This window comes from Amphiura filiformis, chromosome 4 (assembly GCF_039555335.1).
Source record: "Amphiura filiformis chromosome 4, Afil_fr2py, whole genome shotgun sequence".
In the NCBI taxonomy this organism is placed as follows: Eukaryota; Metazoa; Echinodermata; class Ophiuroidea; order Amphilepidida; family Amphiuridae; genus Amphiura; species Amphiura filiformis.
Window position 1 is genome coordinate 47,845,302 of NC_092631.1, and position 19,135 is coordinate 47,864,436.

The 19,135-nt window shown below is 36.4% G+C and overlaps 1 protein-coding gene across 1 annotated transcript; it reads left to right on the plus strand.

Annotated features, from left to right (window-relative positions):
- Nucleotides 1-359: 359 nt before the first annotated feature.
- On the plus strand, nt 360-15,417 carry LOC140150976 (mapk-regulated corepressor-interacting protein 1-like). The gene is made up of 6 exons (XM_072173151.1): nt 360-540; nt 5,696-5,756; nt 8,338-8,459; nt 11,221-11,271; nt 12,855-12,911; nt 15,086-15,417. Exons 1-6 carry the CDS (start codon nt 489-491, stop codon nt 15,151-15,153), a joined length of 411 nt encoding a protein of 136 aa, XP_072029252.1. The 5' UTR covers nt 360-488; the 3' UTR covers nt 15,154-15,417.
- The last annotated feature ends 3,718 nt before the right edge of the window (nt 15,418-19,135 follow it).

Genomic DNA, 19,135 nt, shown 5'->3' on the forward strand with positions numbered 1-19,135 from the left:
TTATATGTAAGTAGAATTGATTTTATACAATATTCTTTCACAATAATATCACGTTATTTTCTGATTTATAGATCCCCTGTACTCATTTTACATTGAGTTTACATTCTGCATACACTTTTTGATACTAACCGCCCCTATAATGTCAACCTTATGCGTAATGATTTAAAGGGAATTCGTGCGGGTATGGATTCTAGAACTTCAACATTCGTGTTAAAATAATCACAATAAAACTAGATATACTTGGTATTAACATACAACTAGTGTATCTTTTTTTATAACTTGAGCAATTTAAGATTGAAGTTTGTACTCTGAAAGAAAATAACATCTTACTTACACAAGTAGTTTATCCAAATTATTTTTTGTTTTAGAAACACAAGTCACATTTCGAAATTGCGATCGAAAATCGTGTGTCGCATAGAAATTCCATAATAACGTGAGTACGTCCAACAGCGGATGCTTTCGCCGTAGCTAATGTGGAATTTGTAAACATGTACAAATTGGCCAAGGGACCCAGCAAGTTTAACGTTCAAAATCGCAGAGGTAAGAAAATCAAAGTAAAACAGCATGCTTGATACTCATCATGTCATGATCACCACAATCCACATGCCAATGCATTGCATGCATGGAAACTGCATAGTACTTAATTAGTAGTACAGGGAACCTAGTCACGATTATCGCACTTTCAGTTTCCCACGCGTTTGAACGGGAATTGGATTGCGTACTTTTTCGATGTCTAGTGAGCAAATTTTTTCAATATTTTGAGAAAATGATGTCAAATTTTCTATTCTGTATTGTTTGGCAATAATGTCTTTTGCCAATAGTATGTTTAAAGTTGTAATGTTGTGTGTTTGATCGCAAAGATCGGATATTTTCGCTTCGATTCAATTCTGAACCCTTCGCAAGGGTGCCGATTTCGCAGAACTTTGACGATAATTTTGCCTTTTGGACACTAAAATGCATTCGATCCTTAATTTTGTTTCAACCGAGTCTTAAATTAGCAAGCACAATAAGGTTGGTACCACTTTTATATACATTGATAAAATTTTAAAGATTTTTTTTTTTAAGTTTTTAACCGGCGCAAAGCGTTAAGTGTGTATTTCCCATTGACATCCAAAATGGGAAATACGAGTCTGATGGACATAGGAACGGCGTCCATGAGACTCAGCGAGTCTAAGGGAACCCATACACAGCGTCATCATCCCTATATCTTTGTGCCAAAAATTGCCGTGATAGTCATGATACTGATAGTACAGCGAATCTATGCGTCGGAAATACAACCAATACAAGATAAGACAGAACAGGCTTTTCCATACAGTGAACAATAAAACAAGAAATGGAATCCAATGTTAACATATCTGCACAAGCGACTGATGTAGGTATGCCCAGAGAAGATGTAATAAAGAGGAGGGTCAACGGAATTATATCCTTGAGATAATCCCGTAGGTAATCCTGTCGCATCTATTCATAGTCCTTTATTCTCAAGTAGTTAGACATCCACTTGAAATATCCTATGATGTTATGTGTGTGACCGCCCATGGTTGACCAATTTTCACTTCAGAATTGAAAATATTTCCAATGTTTCTATAGAGAAATTGTTAAAAAGTATGAAACGCGTGTGCTAAGGACCTGCTGCTTGGATGGGATACCACATGTGGATAATACAAGAAAGAAATCGAGTGCTGTAAAATTTCCCCCCAAATCCACCGTTTTTTGTAAATATATAAATTTCTAAAGAAGAATTTTTAGGATTTTTTAGAGAGGTGATGATTGTTGATCATTTCTATTTTATTATTTTATGTATTTTCCTGTCATTTCCTGCCAACCTAATAAAGATATTCTGATAATTGATAACATTCTTTATCATAAATAATAGAGTCTGAAAGTGGCAACAAGTAGCAAAAATTATAATTTGCCATGGAACTTCAGTCATATTTTATCTGAAATCTGACAAGATGACAGGGTCTGCATGCATGGTGTGTATGGCATTATGACATGCACACACTGACCTATCCCTAAAAGCAGTTAGCTGCAGCTTGTGTATCACACCCATCCCGGTTCAAACCCTATTGTGGTATTCTATTGTAAAGCAGCTAAATAGGGTGATTCATCATTTACTTTGAGTGAGCGGTCTCACACATATTCTGTTTGAGGATAGCTTGATCAACCTCCTCTTTATTACATCTTCTCTGGTATGCCAGGCAAACACATTTGCTAGTCAGCCAAATTCGCCGACAATGTCAATGCATTTTTACATAGAAATTTAAAACAACTGGCCGAAGAAAGAAACCTACATAAATATGTTTTCTATAATACTTCACTTGGAATTGACCCAAATATATGATTTTTTATGGTGATAAGTCACTCGCACATGGAATTTTAGAGGGATTTTGATAGCAGTTCCATTAAAAAAAGCTGCTATCATCATGTCATGAGATTAAGATCTAGAAACAGCCCCGAAATGCCGTTTTGGGGAATTTTGCTAGCTGAATCTTTTTGACATTGTTTTTGTTTGATGAAAGTCAATCTTTGACAAGATGTACCTTTGCTACGGAAAGTGCTATGAAAAAAAAGGTTTTCAGTTTTGGCTTTGTTTACTCAAGGGCTTTAATTTGATATATAAAATGATGCAGTTTGATGGCAAATTTGAATTCACCTAGCATACCTAACTGATGGCCTATCTTTAGTATTGATGCTTTCAGCCTTTAAATGATAGCAAGAAATGGAAATCGCCCCAAAGGAAAGATTTTAATCGTGAAATTGATCGCCACATCTTATCATGGATTCACATTATCCTCCGCAGAAATGTCAAACTGTCAATTACAACGTCTACTAGTGGACTGGTTTTGAAATCCACTCTCATCAAACTAATCAAAACTGTAAACTACAATTTTATCGAAAAAATCAAAAGAAGAAATATACTAAATATTGCTTAGTTTCAATGATGCTTACCGATCGAGTCGCCTTGATGGTGTATTTCCGATCATTTTGCAACATGGTTGAAAAATATTTCCAAGACGCGAGTATCGCCATTATGCATGGCCCGGTAACCTGGATAAAATTTAATGCAATCTATCGTCCAATCCTAGTTCACCTGAGTGATCACGTGGTTTGCCGAATGAAGCCGAATGAACGGTATCGGTGTCGGAACAAGGATTGTTACTTGTAAACAAATCGTTTCGCCGGCACGTTTCAAGAAATTAAATTTACGATCTTTTGATAATTAGTTAGGGATCGTTTTATTTTAACCTCTGGCATGAGAGATTGAAAATGTGGGTTAAAGATAAGCCACTCTGTGTTCTCATTTTGCAATCAAAATAGGCTTCTCATAGAGCTTAAATTTGCGGGACATTATGCTGGCCATCCATGGATTTGAAACATGGCGGATATACCAAGCACCCTCACTACGTTCGGGTCTGTGAGGGTGCTCGACCAGGCATACAGCGAATCCTCGTTTTTCAACAGCTAGCGTTTCATGCATTTCCAAACGCGTTTGGGCTGTTTCACAATCAGGGTACACAAGTGGGTTTCACGAGGGTTCAAAATCAGAGTATCTTAATGTGATTGTTTTAAATGTTAAAGTGGTTTAAATATATTAAATTTTCAAGTTCTAATGATTATTTAGCCATTTAACCACTGGTTTTTTTTTAATATTATTTTTTAATTGGATATATGAAGGAAAATGGCTAAATACCAAAGTTTACAAACAGCATTACACTGATTTGATGCTCCCTTTTTTCAACTCCAAAGTTGTCTAATATTAATTGCTGACAAATATAGCTTTCAAATGATATATACAGATTGTATATTATTTAAGCATCAATTTTTCGCAGAATCATGTTAACTGATGGAAATGGTTCAAATATTGAATTTGACTAAGAGAAGTTACTTGCAAGTTTACCAAAACAAGTAAAATTTATATGCATTTACATGAAGCAGTGGGTTAGTATCTTGTCTCATGCCAAGTTTGGTGGTCATACTACCTTGCGTTTTTGAGATATGAGGAAAATGTGTCAAAAAATGTCCCCACCTTTACATATTTTTGTTGACTATTTGGAGCATAAAATTAAAATAATAACATTGACCAAGTGGATTTTGCTATTTTTATGTCTGTTTGTATCCAACCCATATTCCTAGGTTCACCTTTCTTTAGTTCAAACAAAGACAATATTATTTGAATTAAATGCAAAAACCATTGATGGTAAAGGAGGGGACACATTTTTTTGACACGCTGAAATCTTAAAATTGGAATAACACATTATTTCTCCACAAATCACACTTAATTATCATTAGCAGTTCCTATTATGAATTTCATTAGTTTTCACCACTCTATCAGTGTGGGAATACATATGTATATAAAATTCTAAGACAAAGTCATGATTTTGTATTATAAACCGAAAAGGAGGGGACATTTTATGATGTGGCAAAAGAAAAAGATCTATAGTGAATTTCAAAAATTGTTTCTTATCCCTACAATAGTTGCACCTTGAGCTATTAAAAATGTAATTTAAAAACATGGTACCAAACTACAAAAATATATTGCAGATAGAATAATGCTGTAAAGGAGTGGACATTTATGTACAATCATGATTTTTGGTACTTTGAATTACAAGATACACATGAAACTTCACCCATTCTGCACAATTTGGAAGGGTTTTAAATTGATTTATAGTGCTTCATAAAATCAACTGTAGGATTTAATTTGATTTAAATTTGGTAACAATGATTAATATATTTATTTTCATTGAAATGTTTAAGAATAAGAATAAAGGTATTGTTTTTAGCTGCTGTCATGCATCTATCGTCTCATATAACACGCGACATCATTCGCCTCATTGTTTTACTTTGTCCCCCCTATTTTTCCCCCAGTTTTGAGGAAAAGTACCCAAATTTACATAAATTTCCACATTTTGCGGCAATTTTGCGCAAAATTCATTAATTTTGCCCCACCCCCATATATTCAATCCCCCCCCCCCCCCCCATCCCGAAAAAATTCTGCTCCTATTGTCACTGAGTAGTGAGTTGTGATATAGGCCTATAGACAGTGAGACACTGTACTACAAGCTAATATTGTCCCCTGCAAGTTTAAAGCCCCATTTCCACCTAAGTTTAATGACAAGTCTAATATTTTACCCAAAGCAGAGGATCTAGTGTTTATCTCTGCCCAAAAATGCAGCGAAGGACCTAAAAAAAAATCCTGCATACCACTGTTTTAGGTGAAAAAACCCCTGCTTATTGTACCGTATTCGTTCCAATAAGTGCCCATGCCCCAATAAGCGCCCAACCAGGGTATTTTCAATTTGCTGAAGGGCTACCATTAATGTTGAAGTGACGGATAGACGTTGATACAGTTAAATAGCTGGGGGATTAGAAGTCCCAGACCATGTGTAAACTTACAATACATTTTCTGCATCAAAAAAGCTACTAGAACGTCTCAGGACCCTTTTGTTTTATAACGTACATCGATTTGTCTCTAATAAACTCCTGTTAGGAAAAAATTAGGTAAACCATGTAAAAAATAAGCGCCCACCCAAAATGACTTTTTGGGCACACTGGGCTCTTATTGGAATGAATACGGTACATCGGGTTTTGTATGATACGCCACAGCTGTAGACACTTATTTTTGGCCAAAAGTTGTGTTCAAAATTTGCACAATCTTATTGATTTTTGTGATCTATTTATTTCATTCTGCATACAGCATTGCCGCAACAAATTGACACAAGTTCAGATAGAGAAGAACTTGTGAATGGCACAATGAGGTAAGTTCAAAAGGTTATTTGCAGAGGTGTAAGTGAGGTAACGATCCACTCCCTGAAAAACATGCAAGCCAAAGGCGAGGACCTCGCCAAATTTCCGGAAGTGCAAGGGGGCTTGTTTTTGGCTCTTTTTATGACGAATTATCATCATCCAATCCTGGGAATATCCGGAATTCTTACACCTCTGTATTCGATAATAGTAAGTACCCCCCTAAAAAGGGCCCTTTTCAGTGGATCTGTACCAGCACCCCTTGGAGTTTTGCATTTTTATGGCTTAGAATGGCTCTCCTTAAACATGATTTCTTGATTAGTCAAGGTACACAAACATCTCTTCCCCTTATTTAGCTGCTCTGCACTGTTTGGAATACAACAGTCCACCACAAGTGTTGTGACCGCTACCAGTTGCAAATCCCAGACCTATGCATGTACTAATTATGTTCGCACTGACCTTGTAATTATGTTAAAGGTGCTGATGTCAAAATTTCCATTAACAGTTAGTTATCAAGCATTCAATCAATCAATAACAAATAGTCAATATATCAATCAATCAAGTGATGACCAATCAATCAATCAAATGATGACCAATCAAATCAAGTGATAAAACTTCTGATGAATGCATTTCCTATTTTATAACATTTTGTTTAGCCATGTACATTTGTACATGTTCAAAGAAGTGTGAAAATGAACAAAGAAAACAATACATTTAAGTAAAAAGATCTTTGATTGAAGCATTGAATTTGTTGACTACTGGTTCATTTGTTATTCAGTGAGTGTATTGTTTGTGACACATGGCATTGTGATCATGGTGCTGATTCCTGAAGGTCATACTTGGGATTGGCTAATTGGCAACTACCTCTTCAAGGGATGTAGGCATAGGAATGGCTAGTTGAGATTACAATCAATTGAGGAAATGAGAACATAGAAATGAAATGAAGCAGGAAATTAATGGGTAAATCAAATTACCCCCAGAACCAACCTGCCTGAAAGAAAATGTTCAGGATTGCAAAATACCTGCTCAAAATGATTCATTATATAGTTTCTTTCTTTTTGCACAGCCGCTCTTGGTGCTGTGCATTGTTTTTACCGCGTTCTTTCTTCTTCTTCTTCTTCTGTCAACACTATGATCAGCCATCGTAGCCACATGCTTTCAGACATGTTGACCATACTTGGTCAGTAGAACCGTTTGGTGGTGCCACAGATGTCACATGATCTCCTTCCGGTCAAATGTCATCCACTTCCGGTCAATGGCCAAAACTTGGATTTTCACTAAAAATGCTACTCCTCCCACATATTACATAGCATCGTGACGTCACTTACACACATGCATCATCTATATCCAGTGTCTAAAAGTTGTTCACAGAATTGGGATCAAAGGTCATTAAGGGGTCACTTCCGGTAAAAGTCTGAAAAATTTGTAAAAAATATTCAAAAAATCACTGTCTTTACAAATTACATAGCAGAGAGTCGCCATTAGCACACATGCATCGCTACTAGCTAGGATCTTTAGGATGCCTACAGTTTTGGAGTCAAAGGTCATTAAGGGGTTACTTCCGGTCAAAAACCAAAATTATCAAAAAAGTTAAAAACATTTTTATCTCAAAATGTAAACAGACCAGAGTAATATAATCATCATACATGAATCAGTGTTACCTGATGTATGCATGGTATTTTTATTTTGGGGGTCAAAGGTCATTAAGGGGTCACTTCCTGTTTTTAGCTAAATAAGTCCGGGCAAGAATTTTTATCTCGACAACTAAACATAGTAGAATTTTTTAATTAAAATTGGAACAATGCATTTTGTCGATGTACATAAGGTTTTTTATTCATTGAGGTCAAAGGTCATTAAGGGGGGTCAAAAGGTCAATCATAAATTTAAAAAAAATCAAAATCCATGTATAAGTTCGATTAAGCTGAAATTCACCAGGAATATTCCTTATGACATCCTAAGCACTATGTAATATTTTTATGGGTCAAAGGTAATTAAGGGATCACTTCCGGTTCTCACAGATTCATTTGTCACTGCTGGCTGTGCATGCTTTCATGGTCGCAGGCTAACATAATCAGATCTCGTTTCCTTTCTTTCTTTCTTCCTTCCTTCCTTCCTTCCTTCCTTCCTTCCTTCCTTCCTTTCTTTCTTTCTTTCTTTCTTTCTTTCTTTCTTTCTTTCTTTCTTTCTTTCTTTCTTTCTTTCTTTCTTTTTCTTTCTTTCTTTCTTTCTTTCTTCCTTTTCTTTTTCTTTTCTTTTCTTTTCTTTTCTTTTCTTTTCTTTTCTTTTCTTTTCTTTTCTTTTCTTTTCTTTTCTTTTCTTTTCTTTTCTTTTCTTTTCTTTCCTTTCAATTTATATAAAACATTGTAACCAACGAATAGTTTGCGAAATCTCTGGTGTTTCGTTACCAGGGTAACGAGCCCACATTTGCCATAATTGGTCACTTTTAGGGACACTTTAGGCCTGTGATTAGGGAACACAAGTGACAGTATCTGTGTAACACTGTGGAAGAGAACTTGATCCGATTCATATAATCAAACATGTATAAATGTTTTAAATTTCAACTTATGATTGATCTGTGTGTGTGTCTTTTCTCAGTGCCCAAATATCACCCAGACCAGTGTTTAATAGTCACATCAATGGGAAGAGATCTCACAATGCAGTACCTGCCAGTAGATTTAGTGAATCACATCTAGAAGTTGTTAGAATGTTAGAAGAAGGTAAGGTACATGTATATCAACAGGTGGAAGAGTCTGGTCCATTTTTAAAATGCTTTCAAACACTCGCACAATCAGAAACAGAACAAGGATTCAAATATTTTATGTTTGGTTTATTTATTTTGTTTGATATTTTAGCCAATTGTTTAAATATAAAAATAAATAGTTTTCATGGATACTTGATATTTCATCAATCGTCACTTTAAGGGGGTACTACACCCCTCGATAAATTTGTGTATATTTTTGCACTTTTCTCAAAAACTAATAATACAGTGGTAACAAAAGTTATGTATATTATAGGGGCAAGGAATCAATTACTACACTGGAATTTCAGTGACCCAAGACAAGCGGTTTGTTATTTATGATCAGAAATAAGGTACCACTAGGATGTACCTCGCTTCCTATCATAAATACTGAACCGCTTGTCTTGAGTCACTGAAATTTCAGTGTAGTAATTGGATTCCTTGCCCCAATAATATACATAACTTTTGTTACCAGTGTGTAATTGTTTTTTGAGAAAAATGCAAAAATAGTCACAAATTTACCACATGGGTGTAGTACCCCCTTAATATATCTGTATAAAATATTGTAAGAAAGTGGATCAGATGACCATATCAGTCATACCTGATGAAGTCCGCCAATGTGAAGGACGAAATATTGTAGTGAGTGAGTAAAAATTCACTTGGTTTTGTCAAACAAAAAATATTTATATTGTAAGAAGTTTGTAAATTTTGCACAGTTGACCATCTCTTAAAAGTGCAAACACATTCATCAGAAATCCACACAAGTTAGTGAGTGCTGGTGTTTATACAGGTAGTGGGATGTGTTTATCATTTGCACAGACCAAAGATAAGAAGTTGTGGCTTTCAAGAGTTAAGTCCCAGTGGGTTGATATAAGGCCTAAAAAAGTTTTGATTGCCCTTTTGTGCCCTTTGAATTTTTGAAAAGTGGAAATGTAACTTTTAACATTTTGATGGAGTTTGCACCACTAAACATAAACATTGGTGAAATTTAGATCTTAAAAGGTGTGGACCCCATATATTCACCTATTGTCAATGAATGCTGTTTCATACACTCTCAGATAGCGAGAACCAATCAGAGCAAGCGTTAGAAAAATCCAAAACATGCATGGATTGTGTATAATGTGCACTCCGTGTACTATGCACAGTGCTTTCGCACACGTTCGCGTCACATATGTTTGATTCATTTTTCGGGAGGGTTGGTGCATTTATATTTGGTTCTATTTTCCAATATTTTTAGTGATAATTTTGTTATAAAAACAGCAAAAATCACATGTTTATTCTTCTCGTGTATGAAATATGTTAATGAGCGTGTATTACTTGTTGTTCGAGAAATTAGACAAAATAATGCACTTGCGCTAATGTTGATGCGTCTAATGCACTCCCCCCTTCGGGGCGCGCAAGCCGCGCGTGCATTATTTTTCCGAATTTATCTCCCAACTAGTAATTCGCGTTCAAACCTATCAATATTGAAAACAAATGCTATATTTCTTGTCATACAGTTCATGTACATTCTTTTAAAGTTGCTGTGTTATTGACCAAGACCTAGAACTCTTCGCTGAAAGTCTTACACAACAACCTGTGCCTGCAATTAGTAACTTTGAGTGTTTGTCATTGACCAAATGGTCCATGTCAAACTGTACGTAGATACAAGATTATGAATGTTTTGAGTCATCCAGTAGTATAAAATAGACAAAAATATGAATCAAATACTGAACTCACCAACGATTTTTTCAGTAACGTTGCGACGACGATTACCATCACGTGACCAAACCATCAGTCAAGTCTCTGTTAGTCTGATGAAGACCCGTGAACGGTCGCAACGTTACTGAAAAAATCGTTGGTGAGTCCAGTATTTGATTCATATTTTTGTCTGTACGTAGATACCACGGAATACTTTGGATCTTAAAAAAAAATAGATTGACCTACATGTACCACCTCAAATAAATTTAGAGCTAAAAGAGCAAACAGACCTTTTATTTTTCTTGGCCTATTAAATGTACATGTAGTCACCCTTGGCCTTCATTAAACTTGTCTGATTAAACTACCTGTATATCTGACTGTGTAAACAGGTTATATGATGTGGATTGATCAGATTAATGAATGTCCTAGGAATGAAAGTAAAGTGTTAAGATTGTAGCAACTATTTTAAACTGTTGCGATTTGGTAGTTCACAGCATCTTGCGAATGGTAGTGAGCTTTGGCAAAAGTTGCATTGATCATTTCATTTCATAGTGAGTGTATAGAAGAATTCAAATATACTTTTGTAGGTCCTGTGGTTCTTGAGTTAATATGTTGTAAAGAGGGCTGAAACAACACTTTTGTATTCACGTACATAACCAAAACAACAATAAAGCAAGCAGGTTTTCAAGTATATGATTTGTAGCATGAACTTTTGCAAAACATCAAAGTGTTATTTTTCAATTATTGTTTCACATTCACAAAAAAATAAGAAAATTCGGCAGCCGGAAAATAAATAAATAAGGGGGTTATAGTGCATAGACTTTGTGTACTTTTGTGTAAATTTTTTTAAATAGGACGGCTTTGCCTTTTGCCATTTGCTCCTGAGACCATCTTTTACAATAAGTTACAATGCCAAGGGTTTATAAAAACTTGCCTAGGAATTAAAATATTGAATGTTAGTGTTAGGTAGACAGGAAATCTTTAAATAAAGTAATGTTTAGTTTTTTAAAAAGGCAGTTACTACTTGATATTGAAATTATTATGTTTTCTTTTTAATATAGCATGGAAGAAAACAGAAAGACAACTTAGTGAATCAAGAAATTCCAAAAAAGGTTAGTGTCTTTTTAATAAGGTGTATGAAATGTGTGTGGTAATTAATGGTAGGAATGTGTACATGTGTTCACTACTGTACCCACAGAATTGGAGAAGGAGAACCGGGACTCTCTATACCGCCACATACAATCGCGCCATCAGCTATGGGGAGAAAATTGGGGGTATTCGGGTCCTTGCCGACGATGTGCGGAGACTAACGAAAACAATTCTGCGCCTCATCTGAAGCGTCTTGGTACTCGCGTGCAGGTCGCATCAAGTGCGTCTCTCAAATGCGCCCATCATCCATGTCACGCTTTTATGACACGAATGCCTCGAGCGCATTCCGAGGGAAACCGAATACCCCCAATTTTTGATCCATGCCTGTATCAAGATGGCGGTCGAGTCCTGGTTCTCTGGTTTTAATTCTGTGACTGTACCAGATTCCTATTGCTGTCGGTCCCAGAGATACAATGCCGCCCAGCTACTTTGGGGCTACTCGGAAGTACCAGTGTAGTACCAATCTAAGACCAGTATGTCATCTTTGGGCCGGAAAAAACTCATGTGTCATTGGCCCCTGAATATGTTTAAAGCAAAACCTCTTATTTAACCTCTTGGCAGTTTTGTTTTAAAAATACATGTTCAGGGGCCACAAGCACGTATGAGGTTTTCCTGCCCAACGACAATGTGTACTGTATGTGATTCCAATGTATGTACTTGAGAGTGCGGCATCAGTGTACCTGTGGGAGGCAACAATAGGAATCTACAGTTTGATCAGCTCAGAATCGGCGGGTCATATAACATCGCATGGATTAATATCAATACATTTTATTTGGAGAATGGTCTTGTGACATCTCGCCAGAAGTATTACAAATTATTAATTGAAGTACTATACTTTGTCTACTTTCTTTAAATATAGACCAGGCAAATCAAGTATATCACTCTTAACGTGGGTCTACTTTGGCGTAGTGATAAAAGCATAATAATTCCTGCCACGTAAGAGCTGATCAAAGTATAGTAGTGTACCTGGAAGAGCTGTTGTACTGCTCTGAAGGAGCAAAATATTTGAATTATAACATAAGCAACCCAAGTAGATTCATAGAAAGCATATCATGTTTAAGGGCTCATATTGAAATTCCCTTACACAGGAAGGTGTGCGCCATCCTGCAGCTTTCCTGTGCTAGCCTTCTTTTGTTAAAATCCTGTGTGATTATACATTGTAACACTGCAATTAGCCACTTAAATTAGGAGCGCGCTTTCCTGGGTTGTGCGATGAGCCGATTAGTTCAATTAGTTCAACAATCAATAAAATTGCCAGTCTTTGATAAACTTTTATTATAATCCTTGTCACCAGACCACTTCAAAAGGCAGGGTGTATCACTGATGCATATAATCCATCCGGTTTATGACCGAGCTTTCCTGAGGCGCGCGCTTAGCGAGGGGAAGCCTGCCTTCTTTCTGTGTGAAAGCGTGGTAGGGTATTTCAATATGAGCCCTAACAAAGAATGTCTAAAATACTGTGCGAGTAGTGAAAATAGTAAGGAAATATATACCCTGCCCTGTTTATGTGACATTCCATAATTTCTTCATTCTTTTAATTTTACAGGTAGTTCATATAATATAGTGGAATATGTAGAAAGGGGCGAACATCCAGCTCTACAAAGTAAGTAAGGTTTTGATATCACTGGGCCAGGTCCATCCAATTTGAGACAGGTCTGTTCTCACAAAATGAACGGAAAGAATTCTTCTTTGAATTCTTGATTTTTGAACCGCTGTATATATCATTTTATATATCATTTTAAAGCATATGTGACGTGTCATGTCAAAAGCAGACACTTTTGGGCAGGTTATAAATTTTGAGGTTTTTACATATCTTAAATATAGAGATATTTTGCTCCATAACGCCATTTTCCCCAATGAAATCGGACATTCCTAAGCGAAGATAATGAGTTTGTAAGTTATGGTAATATAAAATTGGAAATTGAGATATCGGCCTTTAAAATATTATTGACAATGTTGAGAGTAGGAATTACCTTGAAAAATGTCTCAAAAAATACAAGATGCCAGTTATATTCTGGTCTGAAACTATCAGACAATATTTTTAACATTAATAATATCACAAATTCGCAAGAACAAACCCAAATTGTGAAAAAAATCACCCGGCAGATTTTTGGCTATTTCTCCATTTACGATCCTGCCCAAAAGTGTTTGCTTTTGACATGACACGTCACATATGATCCAGAGATTATGAATCTGGCATAACTCAAAAATAAAGATGTGCAACTCTCCTCTCATTTTGTGGAACAGGTCTCATGACTCTCATCTTCTTTAGTGCTAAAATTTGTAGGTCTGAATCAGTTCTCAAAATTCCCTTTTTGGTTACAAGCGCTAAGTTGAACAGATTCTGCATAGAACTGGCTCAGTTCCTCGGACTATGAGGCCGCGCGAAGCGCGCCCGGCGGGTACTGGTCACGGCACTGCGTCCAGGGCTGATTCTGCACTGCAGAAGTGTATCACTTATTTTTATTATGTCCACTATTCACTACTTGCACGGTTCCGCCATTATATGTATTATATCACTCATACATAAATTCTAGACAGTTCATTGGTTGATTACCATTTATCATTTTTACCATCACCCTCTCCGTGTGATAGTCTTTACTATCATAGTGCTCTGCCAGAGTGCGCCTGCGCCAAGCCGGCGCTGACTCTTGGACTCGCCGATTTAATTATGGGGTGGACCCCAAAATGTGAAGTATATCACGGCAAAACATGGTGTTATGTTGATGAAAAATGTATTTCCTACCTTAAATAGTATTTTAGTAATAGAATTTATGCATGAGTGATATAAAACAAATATTAACTGTCTTAAATTTGTGTAATGGTGAAATATAATCACTCGGTGAAAGATGTATTGTTCCATTCCACTCGCCGCCCGGCTCGTGGAATGGAACAATCCATCTTTCACCTCGTGATTATATTTCACCATCACACTCATAGACAGTTAATATTTGTATACTATGTGCAAGGGGAGCCTCAAACTGACATCACATGAAAGGAATAATTGCATAACTTTACACACAATGTAATATGACTGGTTCGGTTCATTCATGTGTGCTGCCAGTTCGAGGCTCTCGCACATTGTGCATAATGGCTGAACCGTGCAAGTAGTGAATAGATGGTGCCAAAAATCTTAAACTCTAAATTATTGTTGTATTGTCAATATCAGTTCTGTAAACAATTTACATACACTATTGTAGTAGGTGGTGATCATGCCGAATTCATTGGTCAGACGTCACAGTGTCAATCAAATCACTCAAATTTCTCAAGAAGCATAACGAAAGGACATGCATCAGTTTGAATATCCTAACTGTTCAATTTCTTCTTCTTCTGTTTTAGTCTCTTATGTTGATTTCCTTGGCTTTGAAGGAGCTTTGAAGTGCTTGTTTGAACTGTTCAGAGCTAGTGATGTCCGTTATATTATGGAAAAGGTTGTTCCAGTCTCTCTCATGGCTAAGTGTCGGTGACCTAGTGCTTGGCATGTAAGGGGTCTGGAGTTCGAATCCCACCCAGAGCAAATAACTTCTTTGTTTGTTTTCTCTATTTATTCCTCCCTTCTTTCCTTTCCAATCACCAAAAAGCCCTTCAAGCGTTAGGATCAATATGCATATTTTGTGTGATTTGAGTATATTTGCAACAAGACAATAAAAATGAATAATAACGGTATCAGATAGAACCGTATAATTATTTTCTATTTGTTAGGACAAACAAACAAAACAAACAATTTCATTTTATGCATAATGTGTGCAACTACTATTTATCTTTTCTTATTTCCAGATTTCCAACCAGTAGATCTTAAACAACTGTACCTAGCACATATGTACATCAGCAGGGAAGGCACATAACACTACCAGACATTTGAACTCTCTAAGAGCAGTTATCATTTTAAGTGGAATATTGTGTCATACACAACTTGGGGAACATGTGTCGTGATGGATGGTTGCCGATGAATCAGCATCTCTTTTGCTCTTATATTTTTATCATTGGAAATGTGCTGTGTGGTTTTGGTTGCAAGGTTTATAAGTAAGAGGAGTTTTTGTGTTGGAGGTATTTTCATTTAAACCATGTTATGTTTTATTATTTCTCTTTTGTGTAATTCCTATTTTCCTTCCAGTGGCCATGGCAGTTGAAAGTTGAAAATGTTGCCATGGCATTTGCCAGTTGAAAGTGTTGCCATGGCAGTTGTCTCATTGATGGCAATGTGATACACAGCAAATATTTGCTATAGAGAATGTCAACTAGCATATGTCTTATGCAATGAGGTAGAACCAAAGAGTACTGACTCCGCCATGTTTACATGTTGCTCAGCGATGGGCAAAATAGTGTGTGTGTGTCCTCTATACACAAAACTTTGTAACGTGCAAGCGTAAAGAAAGATGCAACCTGTAGTTTGATTTTGGGTTGTTGCCAATAAATGCCGGAGGTACACTATTTTTTTGCTCTTCATGAGCGACAACCAATATGGCGGATTTACCATAGCATTACAAATGGAGCAAATTTAAGTTGGTACTCTTTGGGTATAATGTCTTTGTGTATATGTTGCAATGAAAGGTACATTTTCTCTGCTGCATAATATGCATCATTTGTTCATAAGGCCAGTCAAAAGTACATCAATCCCACCATAAACCCCACAATAGAAGGGATAATTGTCTTGGTTGTTCTTTACCAATTTTGCCCATTCCACATCAATGTTTGTCTCGCCTACAACTGTGGATAAGGGCCCGTCGTTTGAAAAATGTGACATTGTGTCTTTGTAATAACAACAAAATTCTTTGACTTGTACCTGTTCTGACTCCATTGTACTTATGGATAGCAATATTGAACTAGTGTATATGACCTAGCTGTCATTAGGTACCTTTCTTTGTAATGTATCATATATATGTCATGTGACAACCGTTTCCATAACACGAAACAACTGGGTTCCTGTATGTTTTCATCCTGGGGTTGTCTTTCATGTGAGCAGGTCTGATGAAGTGTTCTGAGCTTTCCAATGGATAATTATCTTGTGTTTCTTTCATTTTTGCAATCATATTTGTGCTTTTGTGTAAATTTCATCTTAGTCAACATTGGGTCAAGTTGGGTCATATTCAGGGACTCAACCGGGTATATGTGACATGTGTGAGACTATTGTCCTATGTGTGCTCCACATGACAGACATAATTTTTAACCACCAAATTGGCAGTACTTGAAATTTTATCTGTCTAAAGTGAAAAAACTTGCCTCTGTCTTGCAGGCAGGTACAGTTAAGGAACAACCTTGAGGTGCAAACCAAGATGTTCTGTAACTTGAATGAATTGTGTGCAAGTTGTTTGTATTCCAATACACAAACCTACAATCTGCTTTGATGCTAAAATATTTAAAAACGCATACATGCTATGCGAGTTACTTTTACATGCAGTATTTGTACAGTGTAAAGTACTAACCAAAAATATAATGTGCTGTAATGTATGAAATATGTGTAAAGTTATATTTAGTATTTATTTTTCAGGAGCAGCTTACCTGTTACAGCTTAAACTTGTTTCAAACTATGCATTTAAGGATGTTATTATTTGTGTGCTATATAATTCAAAGTATTAATTAATTTTTATTAGGAAAGTTGGGAAAAACTTTCCAGATTTTTACATACAAGGCAGATTTTAGGCCATTGTACATGGACCAGGTTAACATCTTCAGAAGGGGCTATTCCATTTACGATCTACACCCCCTGTGGAACATTTCACTGCCATCTCAATTCCAGTTGAGTCTATGTTCAATCCAGCTGAAAATTTTGCTAATTTTATATAAACCCCATGAGAACTACCTGCGGATTGGTTAACAAGAAAATTTCATTATCAATTGGACCAATCAGCAACATTGTTAGAATAATTTCACCACAAAAAAAAAATTGGGGTGAATTATTTCCAAAGCTCCATTCTGATTGGTGATTAAAATGAAGATATCATGTAATTGACCAATCAGAGGCAATATTATATCGGCAGGTAGTGCTTAGGGGGTTAAATTCCAGTTGAAAGTTGTTGACATTTGAATATTGCACAATGTGGCCTAAAAGTAGACAATTTTGTCTGTAATTCTGAAAACTTCCACACAATTAGGCTTAAGCATTTTTTTATAGATGAAAATGCTTGGAGCTGGAATAATTTCAGCCGTTGAATATGATTGGAATTTCAAAATCTTCCACAAAGGGTTGTGGTTTTCAAATGGAATAGCCCAATATATCACGTTGATCACCGCATACTGATGAATCCCAGGTAACTGTAAACCGGACCTTTTGTATTGTAATAACTATAGAGGGCGATAGTATCAGCATTGTTGCTGCCTGCGCTCTGCAAATTATGCAGGCCACTATATAGATGAGTTGACCTCAATGTTTATCAACAAAGGCAAGGGACTGGTATATCGATATGCTTGAGTGAACCGCATGCAACCACTACATTGTTCAATAGCCTTATTGTGATGTGGCGGGAGATTTAAAAACACAAGCCCTGAACAAAATAAGATGTGTGCGCATGCATACTGCCAGGCAAAAAACAATGGAAATTGTGATGATGCATGCGCATACTGCCAGGCATTGACGTCAGAAGTCAACTCATCTATAGGGATGGTTTATAATCAACAGGTATTCATCAGTATGTGTAAATTACAATGCTATATAATGTGATGTTTTCAGGATATGGAATTGTGTACTAATATGTGTATCCTGGTATAATACCATCAGTTCACTACAATCAAAATATTTAATTCTCGATCATGAGAGCACATACCTTCTGCGTACAAATCACAATCGCAACCTAGCCTAGCAGCAGCCCTATACGAAGAATGTGGTTGGTCAGTTTTCAAACGATCACACCTACTCGATAGTGTATCGTCCTTAGATATTACGCTGGATGCAAATATCTGTGCCTATCATTTGAGCTCAGATGATCGAGAATCGGATAGTTTGATTAAAGTACTATGTATGGAGTAATATGTATGGATGTGGTACCTCTAACAGAATAGTTTTGCAGACAGTGGGACAATATAGATGAATCTTGTATAACATGTGTAGTCTGCAATCCAATCCTAATCATAGCTAGAAATCCAAAGTGGATTTTCTCCTATCATTCTTTGCATCTTTGCATCCTATGCAAAGAGATTGGATCCAAAGAGTACCGACTCTGCCATGTTTGCATGTCGCTCATGGAGGGCAAAATAGTGTACTTCTGGATTAATTCGCCGATAAACTTTTGATTTCAAGTGCATGATTGTTGTGGAAAGTGCTATAATGAAAGACAAAGATAAAGACAATTTATCGCGTCTGACGTCACCTGTCAATCAAACTTGAGCACAGTTTGTTTACAAGTGTCGTGATGATGACTTGCTGAACGCGGATTACATGCAAACCATCTCAAAAGGGCTTTATAGTAAGAAACTTTCTTTGGTGAAGGCACCATGTCCACAATCCCTAGAAAAGCTGCTTTTTGCCTTGTAAAAGTACGAAATTTTTCGCCATTTGCTGCTATTCCTTTTCTCCGATCAGCACCAGATAGACCGGTCTTCCTTTTACGCGCTGATTAACCTGTGTAAACCAATCAAGGATCGTAATTGACAGTGACATCAGACGCGATAAATTGCATTTATCTCTGTCTTTAATTATACAGGCACTAACTTTTGTAACACTCAATCTTGAAACACAAAGTATTGTTGGACATCGGGTTTATGCCAGTAAATGCAGGAGGTACACTATTTTAGTCTCCATGCGTGACAAACCAAGTTGGTGGATTTGCAATAGTGTTACACACATGGCAATTCTGAGTTGGTATTCTTTGGATTTGATCTCTTTGATTCCAT